This window comes from Cupressus sempervirens, chromosome 3 (genome assembly GCF_028749045.1).
Source record: "Cupressus sempervirens isolate cs-2001-9-10 chromosome 3, ASM2874904v1, whole genome shotgun sequence".
NCBI classification, from domain to species: domain Eukaryota; kingdom Viridiplantae; phylum Streptophyta; class Pinopsida; order Cupressales; family Cupressaceae; genus Cupressus; species Cupressus sempervirens.
The window spans coordinates 105,196,138-105,216,008 of record NC_143120.1 but is presented as its reverse complement, the minus strand read 5'-3'; the positions used below and the strand labels follow the sequence as shown (position 1 = coordinate 105,216,008).

Sequence of the window (19,871 nt, the reverse complement as noted above, 5' to 3'; positions counted from 1 at the left end):
ACGATGGCTATAGATGGCGTATGGAGGTTGTTGGGAGGTGGAGTGTATGCAAAGAGTGCCAAGGTGGCCGTACGGTGTGTTGTATGGCTGATAGGTGAAGGATGCAAGGGAAGTAGGTAGTTTGAAAAGATCGTAGGTTGTACGGATGATGAAGAGGCCATATGGGAATGTCCGGATGCCACACAAATGGTGTTCGAGCCACAATAAGGAATGCAGATTCGCTCATACAAACACAAGAAGATCAGATACAATATTAGAACTTGAATACAAATTATTCTTCAATTTATGCCAAAAGATGGTGCTCTGATTTGCTAGATTCGAATGAAGTGTTACAGGTGATGGAAGAGGGTGAGGGTTTAATCCCACTGAAATCGAGATGACCAAATAGGGAAGATCTTTCACTTTTGAAATGGCGAACAATAGAGAATCCCAATAGGAATTCGCAGTACAAAGAAAATAATCCAAACCGCATGCCTAAAACAACCTACAAGAAGGCTTTATAAAGGGCTTCGGGGAAACTTCCCAAAGGATTACAAAATAGCAATAAGCCGACAAGTACTTAAACAAAAGTAAGCAGTGGGCCCGAGAGATTAAAAACATTGATTCTCGGCCACATAAGAAAATATTATTATTTAATAATATTGGGGACATTACAATACTCAAATAAACTATGGAAAGAAAAGGTTGCATTATTTGTTATTATTTGAAGCTAGTAATTATTGCTTTCTAAGAAAAATGAAGTAGTTAATGCTCCGAAATGATTACCAGTCTTTTGCATCTAACAACCCATGAGTTAATTTGTCAATTTTTTTTTTGTAGTTCTCAACAAAATTAAAGCACTCCAACACTTAAATGGATGGAATATCTGATAAGATTTAGAGATAGGTGTTGTCACAGAATAATATTGAAGGGCTTCATCTGACATATTTGTGAAAAAAGTTGCATAACTAGACTTGCTTCATCTGACATAATATCAAGTAGGGATCATAGCGTATGAAGCATTTTTTGATTCTCAGCTAAGCTCTACTGATTTGCATTTTAATTATCTTGGTAAATACTGGTCTTTCCTTCCTATGAAAAAGTTAGGCTTTATTCAACAGTTGAAACTTCTCAATGCGAAAGGAAAAAAAAACGAAACAAAAAACAGAGCAGATTACAACAATAGAGGGTTGTATATGGTAGAGTCCACTTGGGTGTGATAGGGTGTTGGGTGGATATTTTGTAACCGATAGTTTTGGGTAAAAATCCAGTCGCAAAATAGGATTACCAGCCACTGCGTGTGAGACAGAGTCTCTCCTACCTTAAAGGGAAGGCTCCCCCTTCTCACCGTTCCTTGGATCAACTTAAGGTAAGCAAGAAGTCGAGAGATTTTATAAAATGGGTGTTACCAATATCATTTCTTCTTATCTTTCAATAAAGAATCCACTTACTCGTAGAGCGAGTAATGGGTAGGGTGAATCTCTAACTACACTTCTATCAAGAACTGGAAATAGTGATACAGATAAACCTTCACTCACTCAAAGGGTAGCTAAAAATATACCGGTTTGGCTCTAAGTCCAGTCGTACTTCTATATGTAAAAACTTTACAATTAGGGCACGAAACTCCTAAAAGTAAAAATAACTTAACTATTTTGCAAATTAAGAAAGAAGTATAAGCTAGAGACAAAGCTTCTAGCTATATATTTCCACAACCGTTCCTAGTCAAAGCTTCGGCTTCAATTGCTCCTTAAATCACTATGCACTATTATTGAACACACAATAATAACATGAATCAAAGACATTAGACACAAATTACAGTCAAAGCTTCTAATTTGCTCTATCACAACTGCTTCCAGAAAAGCTTCGAATTCAATTGCTTCTTTTATCCACTTTTCTCCCAAATTCATATTACACAATCAAAGTTATTCTTTCACAAATATGGCAGAGCTTTCTTGCATACAAAAAAAGATGATTTTTACAATGAGGGTATACACTTATATATAGGCATAGGAGTTGAGAAAAAGGTGGAAGGAAAAAGTGAGAGCAACTCAATCAACTTTGACCTAGTCTAACTGAAAGAAAAAATATAGGGTCACATGCAACTGCACTTGAAACTCGCATTACATCTTTTTATGTACATGCAACTTGCATTACATCTAATTACATCTTTTCATGTACATGCAACTTGCATTACATCTAATTACATCTTTTCATATAATGCATCCTCTTAAACCTACAAACGTGAAAGAAGAAGAAAAAGAAAGACGAAAAAAATTGAAACAATCCTAGGGATTGGCCTGAAAGGCCTTGTACTTGGTGAGGTTATCCCGGATGATAATAGGATTGAGAGTTCTATTATTTCGTGCCATTGCATTCACCTTGATAATCACGGTATTGTGGTTTTTTGATAACCTCCAACTCTCTTTGATGAATTGTCCATTGTCATTTGAAATCTTGATGTGATCAAGTTTTTCTCATTTGAGTTATCGTGAATTCTCCTTTGTCGATTGACACATTCTGGATTCTCTGACTCTTTGAAAACCTTCTTGACAATGTCCGGATGTGAAATTATAATAACTCTCCATCAACACCTTTAACTTTTTTTTTTGAAGTAATGTGCTTGGTGCATGGGAATGCGTGCAAATGAGAACTTTTGACTTTTAAAAAGTGACTTGGGCTTTCAAGATGTCATTGCATGAAAAATGATTACATGTAAGTACAACATGCAACGGGGAGTGGAAAGTTAGATGTAATGCCAATGTGGATGGAGGATGCACTTTACATGTAAGTACGGGAGATGGGATGAGGTGCAAAGCATGGAAAGATGCGAAAACATGTATCTACTCATGAAGGTGTGAATGCATATGGAGAGGCGAAAATGGAATGAAGTTTGAGGGAAAATGAACTTTATAGTTGTCTTAGGTGAAAAAGTGAAGTCAAAGTGCATGGAAGATGAAAATGACATAGTGACTTTTAGTCAAAATCGGGGTTTTGAGATGCTACTACACATAAGGCTTTTAGTGTAATCGTGTCGTGTGAGTGGATGCGGAAAGTGAGATGAGCGAAAATGGAAGCGGAATGGGATCACATGCATGTGCAGATGGTGAATGAGATGGAAAACATGCAATCGCATTTATCAAATGAGATGCAAAGTGTTGTGACATGGAAGATGGAAGTGGAATGTGATGATGCTCTCGCATGAAATGGAAAGTGGAGTGAAGTGAAACGTGCTCAAGTTCTTGGGAAAGCACTTACAATTTCTTCCAAAAGAAGGAAAAATGAAAAAGAAAGCAAGCAAACAACGAAAAACAAGCACAAAACAAACACATGCCTTTGCTCTTAAACTCAAACATGTTAGCAAGTAAGTTGCTTTCAAGTGCAAATTCGAATTTGGAATTTGGGAAAACTCCAAAAGTGTGAAAATGAGAATTTTCATCAATTTAAAAGGCAAAATGCACTTTTCATGGCATATATATGGACAAGTGTGTAATAACAAGCCATAATATGCATGGAAATAACAAGATCAGCATGAATTGATGAGCAAGCTTGAAAAAGTCCAACTACTTGGAGGTTAAAGAGTCAAAATAACAAGAATTGTAGACTTTGAAGGCCAATTTTCCTCAAAATCCGGATTCTCGAACAATAATTTGACTTTTTCCATACTTGCATTTAACAAATACTAATGAGCAATGAAGGTCGAACTTGGCATGAAAGTATCAAATACATGGTCTCCAAAGACAATATCATGCATTTAAAACTCAAAAACATTCCCTCTTGATCAAAGGTATGGCTTGGAAATGCCATTTTTTGAGTTTTTTGAACAAAAACATGACCTTTTGATGCAAAAATCTGGGCCGTTTTTGCAAAAACTTGACTAAAAAATGCATGTTTTTGAATCATTTTTGACTTGTGAATGCAAAAACAACTTCCCCAAATGCATGTACATGGAATCGAATGTAAAAAAGTGTAATGTCCCCTTTTTAGCATTCATAGCATGATGTTGTCGTTAGCCTATTTCCCCACGGTCCCATAGGCTAACCAGGACATTAAAGGGGCTTAGAGGCCATTTGACCTAGATAGTTTCAGTTGCAGGTCTTTTTGAGGGGTTTTGAGGCAATTTTGGGCATACTTACTATTTATAGTAAGTCATCTTGGGCATGGGTGGACATCCAGTGGCAGCGGTATGTCGATGGTAATTGTTTAAAATCGGCAAGAAGACTTGTTTATCATTGATAAGATTTATTTTGTATTGATAAAGCTATTTTATAAAGTTAAATTTAAATATTTTACTTTATTAATGCATAGACTATAGTTTGTGGGAAATATTTAAATTAAAAGAGTCCCCTTTATTTTATAACACATTGGAGACATAAATTACATAAAGGGAGTTATGTTTTATCCCACATTGAGAAAACGAAGGAATGAGCTCTTGTGAGAACACTATAAAAGAAAGGGAAGAGCTTCTTTTTAGTATGCTTGGAAATATCAAAGAAATTGGGGAATTTCTTGGAGATTATATCTCTATAGTTTGAAGGACGAAATCCATTCAAGCTGAAAATCTTGACGCCATTGAAAGATATGGTCTTGAGATTCAACATAGTAGCAATTCGAAAAAGTAGATACGAAAAAGCAGTCCGAAAAAGCGGAACCGAAAAAGCAGGCTGAAAAAACGGGTACGAAAAAGCAGTCCGAAAAAGCGGAACCGAAAAAGTAGGCTAAAAAAGCGGGTACGAAAAAGTAGTCCAAAAAAGCAGGCCGAAAAAGCAGTTCGAAAAAAGCAAAGCAGAAGGGGCAGCATTGAAAGAAATTATTACAGCCATCTACAACCAGGTTCTTTGTTAGTATTGCTTTTTAGGGTGTTATAAGCTTTCAGCTGTAAGTGTGCATTATACCAGCATTATCATTTTGTAATCCATGTAAATGCCAAAGTGTTGGCCATATTTCATGAGCATTGTATTTTTCATTGCAATTAAGAAAATAATAGTTGCTGGTGTCATTTAAGCAATTTAATATCATTATTTATCAGCTAGTTTGTTTGCATACCAACTGTTTGTAAAAATGCCAGTTGGCTGTAGGTATTCATTTCTCATGCTTAGATCATATATATGCACTGAATATTGTCAAAATTAGTAGCACACTCATGTTAGGTCATTGTGTAGTCCATTGTAGTCTTCTAGCACAAGATTCTCATTGATGCAAATTGAAGAAAAAGTCATTTGAAGCCAGTTGAAATACTATATCAGTCATACGTCCCTTGCATGTGAATTGTTTGATGAAATTCTTTGAGCTTTCATCAGCTTTTTTGAGAACAGATTTGAGGAGGTCATTACAATGGTATCAGAGCTTGCTTGCAAAGTGTTTGACGAAATGTCAAACAACTAAAGTATAAAGATTTTTGGTGTTTGAAGAAGTTATAACCTATTGGGGTTATTACAAAAAGTGGCTTCAAAATGCAAAAAAAGTGGATCAAAACCCCAATTTTCTGGGCATTTTTAGCAAAACTGTGATTCATAGAAGGCATAATATTCATTTTTCACTTCCAAATGCAAAAACATGACCCTTGATGTATTGCCAATGATTGAATATGCCAAAACGCTTCTTTTCCTTGCAAAAACATGATTTAAACCACTCTAAAATGGATTTATTTGAAGATTTTTCCAAAAACTTGCCCTTGGAAGGAGTTTGAAAAAATGGTTTTTAGCAAGATAAATCCATTTTCAATGTTGGAAAATCCATGGCTAAGCAAAAACGATGCTAGTAGAGAAGATCTCGTGCAAAACCATCAAGTAAATCTCTCACAATCTCCAAAATCGGGTTCTTGGAGGCCCATTACATGTGTTCTTCCAAAATCGGACTTTTTGGAGGCAAATGCATGAAAAATGGTTAAAATTGGACCTTTTAGTGCCCATAACATGTTTTAAAATATGCACAAGTCATAAATCGGACCTTTTATGATGGATTACATATTTTAAAAACTTCCCAACAAAGAAAATCAAACCTTTTGGAATGCATAACACATTTTAAAACATGTATAAGGTCAAAATAGGACCTTTTGGAGTGCAATGCATATTTTAAGTTATATCTCACTTTTTTAATGCAATGACACAAAAACTTACCTTTTGATATAATGACATCAAAATGATCCACTTTTGATAGCCATTTGATGTAATGACATCAAAAAGGTCCACTTGTGATAGCCTTTTGATGTAATGACATCAAAAAGGTCCACCTATGTTTTCAAGTTAAACTTTATATGCAATGACATGTAAAATGTCCACTTTTGATGAATTTTACATGTAATAGCATATAAAAGGTCCACTTTTGATAACTTAAAGTCAATTAATCAACTTAATTTCATAAACATGTTACTTACTGGGACATAAACAATATTTAGATATCATATTAAAAAATATAACACATTAATATTATTTAAAAAGTAACATTTAAATGAGCATTTGATTTAAAAATAAAAAAATTAAACTGAAACTCTATAGTTTATATAGTGACTTTAAGTGAAAAATCAAAAAGTAGCTCAACTTAAAATTATAACATAAAGTACACTATAGTTACTTTAAGTGAAAATTTAAATGATAAAGTAACTTAAAAAGATAACATAAAGTGAATTTAAGTTATATTTCAAAAAGTGAATGTCAAATTGAAAATATAACACGATATTTTAAATTCGTGGTGTTGCACCAAAAAGGTTCACTTTTGAGGCACTAAAACAACCATATCTCTTGACTGAAAACTTCGATTACACTCTAAGTTAGAACAAAACGAAGGGGAAACCGAAAGCCACAACATGAGCAAAACCAAAGGACTAAGAACCAACAAATGCAAGCTCAAAAGCAAAGGAAAGGACGATGAAGGCCTCAAAAATCAAGCAAAGGCTTGACAGAAAAAAAAACAAAAAAGACTTGACGAAAGTCTTCAATAAAACAATTTGATATACGAATTGAAATTGAATGATCGATCAACATTAAGTAATTGAATATCAAATTCAACTTACAGAGACGCAAAACTAGCTTGAAAAAGTTTCGTGTTGTTACCTACATTTTGTGATGACAAAACGCAGGACAACATAGGGTACATTGCATAACATATCTAGATGAAACCATGTAGTCTTTGTAGGGCCTCGTCTGCATTGAGAGTAGATCAGATTGCATACTTAGACCAGGTAATCTGGACCTAGGGGTAAATTTGAGTGAATTGGTAATGTTGTCTTTCAGTTTTCTGATTTATTTGCAAGGAAGACTTTTTCTACTATGATAGAAGTGTATTTAAAGACCAAAGTCCCAATATAACTATATGTTTGGAGACAAGCAATTTGATAGTGGTTCTAGAGTTATATTGGACTTTGGTCATTGAATATACCTTACATGATTGAAGTAAAAGTCTTTGTTGCAAACAAACCAGTAAACCAAAATACAACACTGCCAGTTCATTGAGGTTCATCCCTGGGTCTAGGTCACCCAGTCTAGTCATACAGTCCAATTTGTTGCAGATGCAGACAAAGTTCTATAGAGCACGCTTAGGTATCTTTGGGTATGCTATGCAAACATGACTAGGCTCTCTACTTTTGGCCAAACATTGCTATTACAAAATGCTAATTCCTATGCTCCACGGAGTTTGTAGGACGGGGGCCTGTTTTTGGTGTGGGTACAAGTCAAAGCCAAAATTTAGGGGACGGGATCTTAGGGGACGGTGATTAAAAACATAGGGGATTTTTTTATATATAGAGATAGAATTTAAATATGCATATCATAACATTGATAAACCATTCACCATAGACATTTTAGAAGATCAATACATGGAATACTATTAAATGGAAAATACTGAGTACTTCCATTATAATAATTTCACACAAACATATATCAAAAATTAAAATCCCTAAAGACTCCAAGTATCATGCATGAAATTAGAATGAAATAAAGAGAAGCCCAACTAAAATAGTTAGTAAATACTAAATGCAATCTTTCTTCACTGCTGCTGCTCTGTTTTTTTTCTTCCTCTTACCAAGTGTCAAATCTAAAAATGAGTAAAAGAGATATTGTTTTAGTGTTTTTATGGATCAAATATGGTTTGCATAATTTTATTATGTCTTGAAGACGACTAGAGGCCCGCGCGGACTGCAAAAATAAAATAAAAATTGATTTTTTGGAGGTGTTTTGCCTTTACCAGATTGGCTGGAAAAAAGGGGACAGCCGACGTTTTGGGGATGGATAGGGGATGGCAAAACCGTCTCTAGTATTGCTAGCCGTCCCCAAGCTTCCTGCCCAAAAAATTGGTCGTTTCGGGGATGTTTCCAAATTTGCCAAAAAAGGACGACTCAAGGGATGACAAAAATCCATCTCTGCGTCCCCGTTTCGTCCTCGGGATAGGTACGACCCCAAAACTATAGGGGACATGTCGCCGTGGAACATTGGCTGATTCTTATTTGGTAAAATAGACGAGGAATATATATCATCCATTATCATCACAATTTTTTATTTACACTTAATGAAAATTAGTAAGGTAAAATACAGCAAGTTGATTATCATAGACACGATTTGTGAAGTGAATATATAATAGGTTGGTAGCTGACTGAATTGATACTGATTAATACACAAAGGTTGCTGTAATGAAATGGTATATTAGTACTTTATATCCATCCCTACATAAGGATAGAAAATTAATGCAGGTGGGATTTAGGTTTTTTATCAAACTGCCCAATCAAGAAATTATAACTGAATTCTAGTTCAATTATTTTTGTAACATCAAATTATACACAAATATAGTAGGAAAAAAAGATTTATTTTTATTTTATTTCATATGTGCAATAGAAAGCAATTTGAATTTATAATCTCTTTTGCACTCCTTTGTAAACTACCACACCTTGTTTCAAATTTTCTTCTGCGCTGTTTTTGGTTACTTTCTTGCTATTTCCCTACAAACGTTGCGACACCTTGTGCAGGAACACCTAGGGAGAAGAGTGAGCACTTGAAGGATCAATGCATGAAAGAAGATAAAAAGGTATTCCAAGGAGTCAATTGGAACATTTTGAAGCCAATGATGGCATTTTATATTGATAAGTTCAATGTAATGATTAAAAGTCCTAAAGGTCCTCATAAGGGCCTTAAGACCTAAATGATTGTAATAAGGGCCAATAGTGGTCAAGGGGATTCAAATATGATAATAAGGTCTTAGGCAAGTTAAATAAACCTTAGGAGAATTAAAGTTCAAAGTTTGATAAGTTAGATTACTCAAAAAGTTAATTAAATTAGAGCTTTAATATCAAAAAGTCAAATTGTAATGGCTAGTGCCATTTAGGAGGGAATGTTAGAAAGTAAAGTCCACCAAGATAATTGAGAAGGAGCGGGGGGCGGGTGGGGGTGTGAATCAGTTATCCAACTATTAAAACATTTATCAACCTTCTTAATCCATAACCATGTGAGCAATATGATTATCAACCATAAAAAGATACTCGTACACAATAACACCACATATGTTAACTAGGGAAACCCTTGATTATAGGGAAAACTCTGGTAGGGATGGTACCCACAAAATGATGTACTAATATAAAAGTTCCTTGTAAGAGGATGGACTCTGTTAGGAGTCAATGAAATACATTTAGTACATATCAGTTACTGTTAGGAGATTTGAATCCCTGTTAGGAGATTCCAACCCCGTTAGGAGTTGTGCCAACCCTATTAGGAGTAATAGAAGGCAAAAGGACCCACTATCCAAACAACTCCAGGGGCAAGACCACCGAACTCTTTGTCCAACTAGTCTTTGTATTATTTCTTGTAGAATAATAGAAATGAAATAACCTCAACATCTTCTTTGTCCTCTTGACCGGACCAAACCTCTTCTGATCTGAATACTAGATCACCAACTTCGCATCCAACAATCCCTTGGATTGCTTACTCGCATTTACCAAATCTTTCGCATACACTTGTACAATTCACACTTCACAAATCAATCACACTTCATTACAAGGAAAATAACCTCCTTTATACCATATCTTCCGAAATAATTCTTTGAGTCGGCCTTGAGGCTTTCCCAATTAATTATAATAGGACCTCATTAAGATATTACAATCATTTTATAATTATACAACACTATCGGCTCATAGTCTTTACAACTTCTCACACGTGCGACCTCTGACCTTGCATACTCACTGACATCATCATTAGGCTGTCTATTGTCACTGTCTAATTGCACTCATCACGATTCTTTCCCTGTTAAGAGATACAATCCAAGCATCAGAAACCACTTATTAGGTACTCTGCTTACTGTCCTCTGTAATGCATACATAACTTTTGCATGTCTTCGACTCTCTATATGCGCACTTGTCCACTTCATCAAGACATAGTGTAGAATATGTTCTCAACTGCGCTTGACCTGATCATCAATACAAAGTCCATACGACGTCGTTCTTTGTCTGCTACTTTGTTAGTCTTCACAAAAACAATACTATGTTGACATCAATGACGAACAGTCATGAATGCAACATGTCAATCATGCTATCCCTCTGTCCAATGCTTAGGATACTCCCCCAAAGGAATACCATTAGCATTCATGCTAACAAGGAATACATGTTTAGGAGTCTAAATAAGTTTGTAATCATTTGAAACTGATTGGAACAAGTGAAATGCATTGTATAAGGCCTAGTCAAGGCATGCTCAGGCATAGAGGCATCGTCATGTCCCCTTCTCAGCACTAATATTTTGGGCGCCAGTTTAATCTATCTCCACATCCTGATAGATTAAAGAAGTTATCTAAGAGGATGCCTACCAGTCACAATGGAAGTTTAATTTTATTTACTTCAGAACTTTATTAAGGTGTGTGGAATTAAGTCATTTTTATGTTATAAAGCTATTTACTTTGTAAAGTGGTTTTAAGTGACTACAGGACGAAAATGAAGTTTTAATCCCACATTCCTTGCTCCTTGTGTTTTCCCTCACTTCGAGGCTATAAATGAGAGCTTGTATTGAGATTTGAAAACACACGAGAATTTATAAAAGATATATTGTGAGTTTTGGTTGCTTAAATGTGACTAGTCTGAAACTTTGAGGATGAAAACCCTTAAGTTTTGGGAGTTATAAGGAGGTTGGACGTCACCCCAACCTTCCTCCATTCAGTGGTATATAATATTGGGCAGAAAATCGGCAAAGGAAAGTAGTTCAGAGAAATTGAAGATGATGAAGGTATGAGCATGTGAATATAACTTGGTGATCTCAGTATTTTGGTTTCTTTTGTAGCTAGTTTTCCAGTGGTAGCCAGTGGGTTCAGATTTAGTTCCAAAATATAAGGTTGTGCAGGAGGATGTAATTAGAAGGCACTGTCCAGATTGAGTGTTACCCATTCGAAGGTTACTGCACACTGCAATAACATTTGTGGACACTTCACGGGCCAAATTTTCAGCATAACACTTCTCAGGTGTATGTAGGATAACCAGTGCGGACACAGGGAGTAGAGGTGTGTCGCAACGTTTGATAAACTCGGGTCTAACCCACCCACGTTAGAGAGTGGACATCGATTGGGTTGCTGTGGTTATATGTGATGCCGACAGAGAGCAGTCAACGTTCAGGATACCACATGGCAATCACCTTGAACGCAGGTTGGGTTTTGGAGTTGTGAGGAGAAGGCAGTTGACGGAGGGAGAGTTAATATACAACAGAATGACCTCTCACAATACCATTCGCAAGTAGCAACTTGTGAATGCAAAGACCTACAAACACAGACTGGTCGGGGATTGGATATCTATTCTTGCCATTCGTGAGTGTCAACCAATCTCTACTTAGTCCCGAACTCTATTCCCAACTCGGCGACAAGGAATACAGGTCTATTCATACTTGCTACCGTTAATCTCCTGATTCCTCTGTGTCAAATCTGAATCTTCACAAACATTAATTTAATTGAAGTTGAGATATCTGACTTTATCCGATTCCTTATTTGGTAGAAATCTGGAAGGCAATTAATGGTGCTTGGTACTACATTAGTGAGTTTTTAAAGTCTGCACAGTTTGCTGATGGAAAAGAAATTAAATTGGATGTTATGTGTTGGAAGAAAGTCTTGACTAATGCATAATGATATTAGATATATTTTGTGGAGTTGTTTCTTGTATTATCAAAACGCCATTGGGTTGCTTCAGAACTGTTTGACGAAATTTTCCTTCAGCACTACAGTCAGCATCTTGCTCTAATCGTTGAGCATCAGTATATTACAGGCATGAAAGTAACATCAATTTGTACAGACTAAGGACACATATACGATAGAATCATTGCTTTTCTGCAATTTCTTTGTGCATCTGCATAGTTGGCTATCGAATTGCTTGTATCTGACTTTTTGATGATTAGAAGGCACTAATAAACCATCACACTAACCCTGTATATGATCTAAGGTATCACAAATCTCATATCCTCTCAGTTACTGCTGACAGATTTGAGGTTTGTGCATTGTTTTTGACAGTTTGAATACATTTATGAATTCAATGGTCATTCCATGAATGTTTATATTTTGATTCTCATGGGATGGTCATGTAATAACCTGTAATATATGAAACTATCTAATACTTGCAGAGAATTGAATGGAACTTTGGTGATCACCATGAATGATTGGTTAAAGGAACAATAATTTGGAGGTTTTGTTATAGCACTAAGCAATCTGCCTTAATGAGGGCATTTTTTTTGTTCGCAAGATCCAAGTCAGGTTTGGGGGGCGGGGGAAAGGTGGTGGTGGTGGTGGGTGGAATCAGTACCTCAAACAATTCACCCCTCAACCCTACAAATCTCAAACTTAAACTTTTATATTCACCTATAGCAATATTTATTTTAACTTTTATTGATAACGGATAACTTGCAAATTAATATACATGCAACACACAAACATTCAAACACTTGACACAATATTTCGTCTCGTGGAAAACCTTTTGTTAGAGGGGAAAACTGCGGTGGGGATTGTACCCACAACTCATCACTGTAGTAATAAGGTGCCCAGTTAAGAGGTTACATTAATGCCATCTTCTGAATGACTTCACCCTGTCAAGAGTATTGAAAGTCTTGTCAAAGAATACTTTGTTAAGAGATTTTATTCCACTTGCTCAGTGTTCAACCTGTTAAAGGATATACAATGAGTTCTAAAATAGAACTTCTAAGGCCGGTTAGAGATTGCCTCGTCAAGGGATTTCACGGTTTTGTTGCTTAACTCTTAGGAATAAATGAACAAGAAATTTGACCTGTAAATTCTTTCTCCTAAAGCTTGTCAGATCTTGTGCTGCTTTTCTAATTTTTGCTTTGCTAGACTTTGTTGATATCCATTGGCTCATACATTCATTACCACTCTCTCTCTCTCTCTCTCTTTCTCTGATCTCCTTTGATTTCCTCATATAGTGCTCACCTGACCTAATTAAGATCTCTTGAATCTTTCATAGGTCGTTTATCCCTTGATGTAATACCTGATTCTAATCTTTTATTTTCCTTTCGTGAATAAAACTTTACGATAACTTTCCCAATAATCATATCCTTTATACTGATATCCTTCTCTTTGTTTCCATACCTCCTTTCTCTTTTCTAATAGTGGCTCCAATATATCTTGATTTGCTAGCAATGACAACCCTAGTCAAAATCATCTTTAATAACCTGTAAAGGATTTTGTCGAGTAACAATCTCCCCCTTTCATTTTGATGGAAAAACCTTTCTACCATCGTTCTTACTGCTCTCCCTTTGATTCAACTCAGCTTGTCTAAGATATATTTTTTCTAGTTTGTGTTTAATCCTTCGTTTAGTTTCTCCCCCTTTCCGTATTCTCTCCCTTGCTGTACTTTCTCTCAACAACGTCTCCGTCTTTGACAACAATGTCAAAGGCGATCAAAAACTGTGTCCACTGGGGCATTAGCTAGTTTCTACTCTCTCAGAATATTTCTATGCCTATCTTTACATTTCCCAAGACTCTGTTCGATTGCGGCTTCAATTGATTGGTTGTAGTGATATGACTTTTAACATTTATTACTTTATCGATAATGTCTTCATTATCATCCTTTCCTAATGTACTCAACAGATCAGTCATTGCTTCTATTTGTTTTTGCATCATATCGATGTATTATTTCCTACAAGTATCTTCTTTGAGATTTTAGTTGCTTCAGGGAGTCTCTCCTTTATATCTTTCAATTTCTCCGATAGTGTTTCTGTAACATCTGCTAATTTATTTATGCTTTTCTACCAATGAATGAACTTTGTTGTATTTTTCCTTAGTTCTTCTTTGAGATCTTGGTCATTGCTTATTGTATCCACAAATTCTCTTATTTGTTCTATACTTGATTCAGTTTCATCAGCGGCAATTGTTGGTAGGAAATTTGAAAGTGTTGTAATAGTCTTCTTCAGAATGTTATTCTTTATTTCTCCCTTAACTGTTTCTCTATAGCTATCTTTTCTCAGTATTTCTCTGCATATAATGGTTGTTCCTTGTAATGTAACTTATTTGGATCTTTCTTCAAAATTGCAAATTTAGGTCTTTCATCTAAAGTTTCCACTTCTTCATCAGATTCAGAATCTCTTTTTCTCTTTTCTTGTGCTGTTGCAAACACTACCATATTCTGTAGTCCTTGCAACTTGCATTTCCTCAGTTTCTTCAATTTGTTTCTTGTCCTTTTCTATACTTGTTACTTGTTCCTTAATTATCACTACTTCTAATGTTTCACCGATGCTCTATGCTGTATCGGTGGCGCACATTTCCTATTATGCAACTGTGACTTCCGGTATTTGTTGTTTCTCAAATTGTTTACCTTCCTCTTTACTTGTCTCGTCATCAAATTTATTCTGAATTTCAATGGCTCAACTTTCTTGCCCTTCATCAAAGCTTATTGGGTTGGCTTCTCTTGTTTAAATCTATGTGTTCTTCTTGTTCCATTTTCTCATTCAGTTCATACTTGTCATCGATTTGTACTGATTCATCTGAGTCTTCTTCTGACTTTTCTACATCAAAGATTATTTTCCCATTTGCAATTCTTCTTCTTGTAGTCCTGCTAGCATCTTGGTGATTCTGTACTTTGTAGGAAATTTGTTTTCATTTTTCCTCATTAGTAGATCAATTTCTTCAACACTTATTTCTAACTTCTTTTGTATTAGGGTTCTTTCTTTGCTCCGTTTTTCTTGTTCTGCAGTTTCATCCCATCTTGTAGTGATTTTGTGAAGTAATTCCTTAGCAGTATTCTGTCTTAATTCCCTTAGAAATCTTTTGAACCTGTGAAGATGAAATACTATTGCATCTTCTATTATTTTCTTATCTTCTTCTGACCATGACCTATACTTAATTTCACATATGTGCTTGATAGTTCCATATTCTCTTATTCCTTCTGCTAAATCAATAGCTGGCCTTGGAATTCTTAATCTTGATTTATTTTGTCTCATGTTCATTTTCTTTCTTCATGTCCTTGTGCTTGCTTTTTCTATAGATTGACTTGTATATTTTTCCTTCTTGTGGTTTCTGCTGTTCTGGATCATGTATTTTTTGCGGGCTTCTGTTCTACCTCAGCTTCCTTATTGGTAGATTGTCTCTATTTAGCAAACTTAGTTTTAATCTTGACATAAGTTTTTGGTACTGCGGTTGATTTCTGTTTTCTTATTTTACTACTACTTTCTTCCTTTGCTTTCTTCTCTTCTGATATTATCCTTTTGTGCAAGTTCTTTATAGGTTCCAAACCAATTAGCTTCCATAAGCTTAGGTTGATCCAAGAGTTTATCAATACTTGTTATTAATTCATTCTCTTTTGTCTCACATCCAAAAGGTTATAGCCATGATGTTCGTGGTTCCACTGCTTTAATTATACATGAGTGTGTGCTAACTAGAAAACATATATCATTCTTATATTTCTCGACAATATGAGGTTGTATCCAATATCTTCCATACATTCTGATGGAACCTTGAAATTTTGGCAAATTAAAATTTCCATTTACAATACTTTACCTGATCGTTCACTAAATAAAATGGATTGGAATGAGTGAGCAAAATTATGGAGGATTTGAAATCATGTTCACCCTTCAGAAAATTGATCAGGGAACAAGTTACACCATATTTGGCAGAAAGAGTTATATCATTTGCTAGTCTGAAAATGATCAGATTAACAATATATGTGTCTGCAGGTTCAATCAAACTGAAGATATCCAGAGTAACAAGAATTCATTCTAAGTTTGTAAATTTTTTGAAGAGTAATGAGCATAAAACTATACAGAACAGGAACATACAAGGAAGTTGCTCATTAATTGGGTTTCAGAGGATTAGCAGAGGCTTAGATACATTGTTCTGCAATCTGGAAGAGCAAGCACTTGTTTAACACACGATCATGAAGGAGGAATATTCACTCCACATATTTAGGATTATTACATTGAGAATTATTGTACCCACGTAGTAAAGCTGTTAATGCCTTGCAAGCAAATTTCTCCAGACCTGTGTGCACAGTTTTGTATAAATGATCATTGTGAAGGGGCAGAATTGCTAGAGAGATGAAATACAAATTTGTTAAACCTGTCGGTGATGTTCAAACATATGCAATATACTGTTGCAAACGAAGAAGTATTGAAAAGCTCTGATCTTTGATGTCATTTCTGTGAGAACAAACAACAGCAGTCAAGCCTCCATTTTTACAGAGTGACGGCATCAGAGGTTTATGCTTGGAATAGCGATGTCAAGGAAGGACTTAACCCATGCATCCGGAAACTTATCAGGGGTTACTGTGAAACATTTGTAGGATTAAGGGCTATTGTGAACGAAAATAATTTTGAGAAATGTATTTATATATAAATCGTTTTTGACTGTGTTGTGGCAAGAAGAGCCGTTAGGAGTCAACATACACGGGATATCTGCAACGCCAAAATATATGAAGGAAGTCGAGCAAGGAAACCTCACGTTTGCAGCAGATATTTGTATCGAGTGTGCATCCGGATGTGGGAGTCACCATGCAGAGGAGTATCAAACAAAGGAAGAGAGTTATTAACGGAAAGATAGGTTACTGCCCTAAGTGTTCACGTTGGATAAACAAGCGAATATATAGCCCTTGTATATGAAGGAGAGGAGGCACTTAGCTTGCGGCAAGTAATTATATGCTTCAGATCAAGGTATCTCTGCGGTCACAGATTTTGAGGACGTTTGAAGACCACGGGAGAAAGGCTTCAAGGCCTGAAGATTTCAAAAGCTTCCGGATGTTTGAAGTCTTGTTAGGTGTTTTCATTTTTGTAAAGGTTTGTGCAAAGAAATAACGACCAATATGAAGTGGAGGCCTCGGCATATATGCGTGAGAGAAAGAAATCACAAGTATGCCACCGGTTATATCATAATACAACCAAACTGTGTTTAAGCCATATTAAATATTTAATATTGCTTAGTTTTATTTATGAAAGGTTGCAATGTTTGATAAAGCAACCGACATCCTCTGGCTCTTTATAAATATGTGATATGAAAGATCAAACAGACTACCATTCAAAAATACTTTCAAAAGGGCTGTTAACATTCCTAAAGCGTATATTTTTTAAAATTTCTCTTTTGAAAAGGAGTGAAGTTGAACTAAGCGCTTGGACATTGGGATTATTGGACAAACATTTTAAATACCGTAAGAGATTGTGTTGAGTGGAGCATTAACATCTAGGTGTCTTCAGCATGACTTTTTTGCAGTATAATCAATAAAGCTTTTTCATTGCTTTTAGAGTTAAATATTATATAGTTCATCCTTTAAGATCTTTTGTTTTTCTATTAATAATTTATTATTGGGATAAGTGGATTAAATTATTTTTTGTTATTTAGACCTGATAAATACAAATATTGTGGAATATTAAAATTATTTTTGTATTTGTATCTATTTTATCCTTTTAAAGGTTAAAACATTATAGACTGGTTTTAATATGCATAAGACAAAATGATTTGATGCATCCCAAGAATTAAATTGTTTATAGATTTAATATTATAATATCATAAAGTTGTATGTAAAACTTATAAATTTGACTCTATCGCCCATTTAAAACTCGGTACTGATCATTAAACCGTTCATATTTCTCAATCTATGTGCTGACAATTTTCTAATCTTTTTCTTTGAAGGATTTGATTCTTATTTGTTTCAGTAATTCATTTTAAATTTTCCTTTCAGCAATTGACAACTCTACTAAAGTAATTAAAATTCGAAGATTATTCATCATTTGTGATCTAGAAGTTTTTCCTTAGAATCTTGCCATTTGAGGAGATTGCCTTTGCGTTATATCTATTCGCTATAAAACATCTTGGATCCAAGTTTTGTTATCTAGGATTAGGTGTACAGGCCTTGGTTTTGCAAAGCCAAAAACGCAGGGGATTTGGATCGCATCCATCAATCCCATCAGGTTGGCCTTAACCGGTTGGATATCCCAACATCGAGCAGGCAAGGCTCGTAGGATTCCGATCCACGGTTTTGATAACCAACAGATTGACGACTCTACTAGGGATAAAGTCGCAAGTAAGCTTTGCATACATACTCCATCAAACTAGTGTAGAGATTCATTTAAGCATGATTTTGTGGTAAGTTTTCAGATTTTATCTTTTATAAACATTTACCAAAATCGTGAATGTATTATTAAGTTCACTTTCAATATTTTCATTTGCTGTTTTGTAATTTTCAGATTCTGTAAATTAGTTGTTTTATCAGCATTTAAGCATAAATACATAAGATTTTCTTGAAAGCTGAAAGTTCTAATTGTGTCCAAGTTCTGAATCTGAAATTTTTATTATTAGTCCACATCGAGCTTTGAAAGCAACTAAACCTTCAGTTTTATTGTTATTTTTAGAAAATCATTTTCAAGTTATTATTGGCATTAACTCTGCTGGATAAACACCTAGACATTTATTTCTTTATTTAAAAAAGAAAGAAAGTGGCGACTCTATTGTGTTTCATTAATATATTTTATTGAAGAGCATTTGTTTGCTTTTGAGGTGTATGTGGGGAAGAAGATCAGTGAATCCCCAACCTAAAGGCTTGAGCAATCAAGTTTTGAGTCAAAAACCAAGAAATAAGAAAAGTAAAAATCAAAAGTAAAAAATGCTTTGCACAGAACACATAAATTTTCAGGAAAGGACCAACAAACAAACTGAGATGTGCGAATCAAGTCATAATAGTCCTGAAAATGATGAAGAAAATTGTAATCCATTTTTTCACATTCCTAGGGTAGATGAAGACCCAGATTGCGAGATAACTCGTTTTGAGGATGACGAAGAGCAAGAATAGATAATGCAATGGGATATGATTATAAAGTAAATGGCTGAAACAACAAATGGTAATAGTTCAATATTAGCCAAAACATAAAAAATGTAGCCAGATGATATCTTGGAAAAAATAGGGATATCAAAGGATCTTATTGCTTCCCCACTTAGAAAAGCTTGTATTGAAGTAAGTCAGATAGGTGGAGGGAAGAAAGGTCTAGTAAAATACAAAATGAAGTAAATACATCATCAAAGTACAATCCACCTCATAGAAAGAATCTGGAATCACAATTCGCCACTAGCCATGTTAATCTGTTATATGAGAACAAAAAGAATAAGAATCAAAATGACAGCTTTAATAAGCATTTCAACAATAACCAATGGGCTTGGAATGCCGGACAACATACCAGGGGAGTTCTGCAAAACAATGGAAACATCAGACAACCTTATGGTATTAATCAAAATAATAACAATCAGAACGCCCAAGGTTATATGGTTCAAAATCAGGGCATTAGGAATCAAGCAATAAGGCAGCCTATGACAATTGAAAGATATAGACAACTTGATTTCGGAGGGATTAGAGGATATCCAAATCCAATATCAAATGATTTAAGGAATGCTATTCCAAATTTTTCAGGAAATGGAACAAAGTCTACTGAGCGACATGTGATTAATTTGAAAAATGTAATTGAAGA

At 35.1% G+C, this 19,871-nt stretch overlaps 1 protein-coding gene across 7 annotated transcripts in view; it reads left to right on the top strand.

Annotated features, from left to right (window-relative positions):
- Positions 1 to 19,871, top strand: part of LOC149564997 (uvrB/uvrC motif-containing protein) — a 181,945-nt gene that overhangs the window by 109,981 nt on the left and 52,093 nt on the right. For 4 of the 7 annotated variants that reach the window (XM_089818525.1, XM_089818521.1, XM_089818527.1 and 1 more), the window contains exon 9: positions 8,933 to 8,991. The exons of the other annotated variants lie outside the window; for them this stretch is intronic. In XM_089818525.1, coding sequence (XP_089674651.1) covers positions 8,933 to 8,991 — 59 coding nt within the window. The remainder of the gene's footprint in view (positions 1 to 8,932; positions 8,992 to 19,871) is intronic. 7 annotated transcript variants of the gene reach the window in all.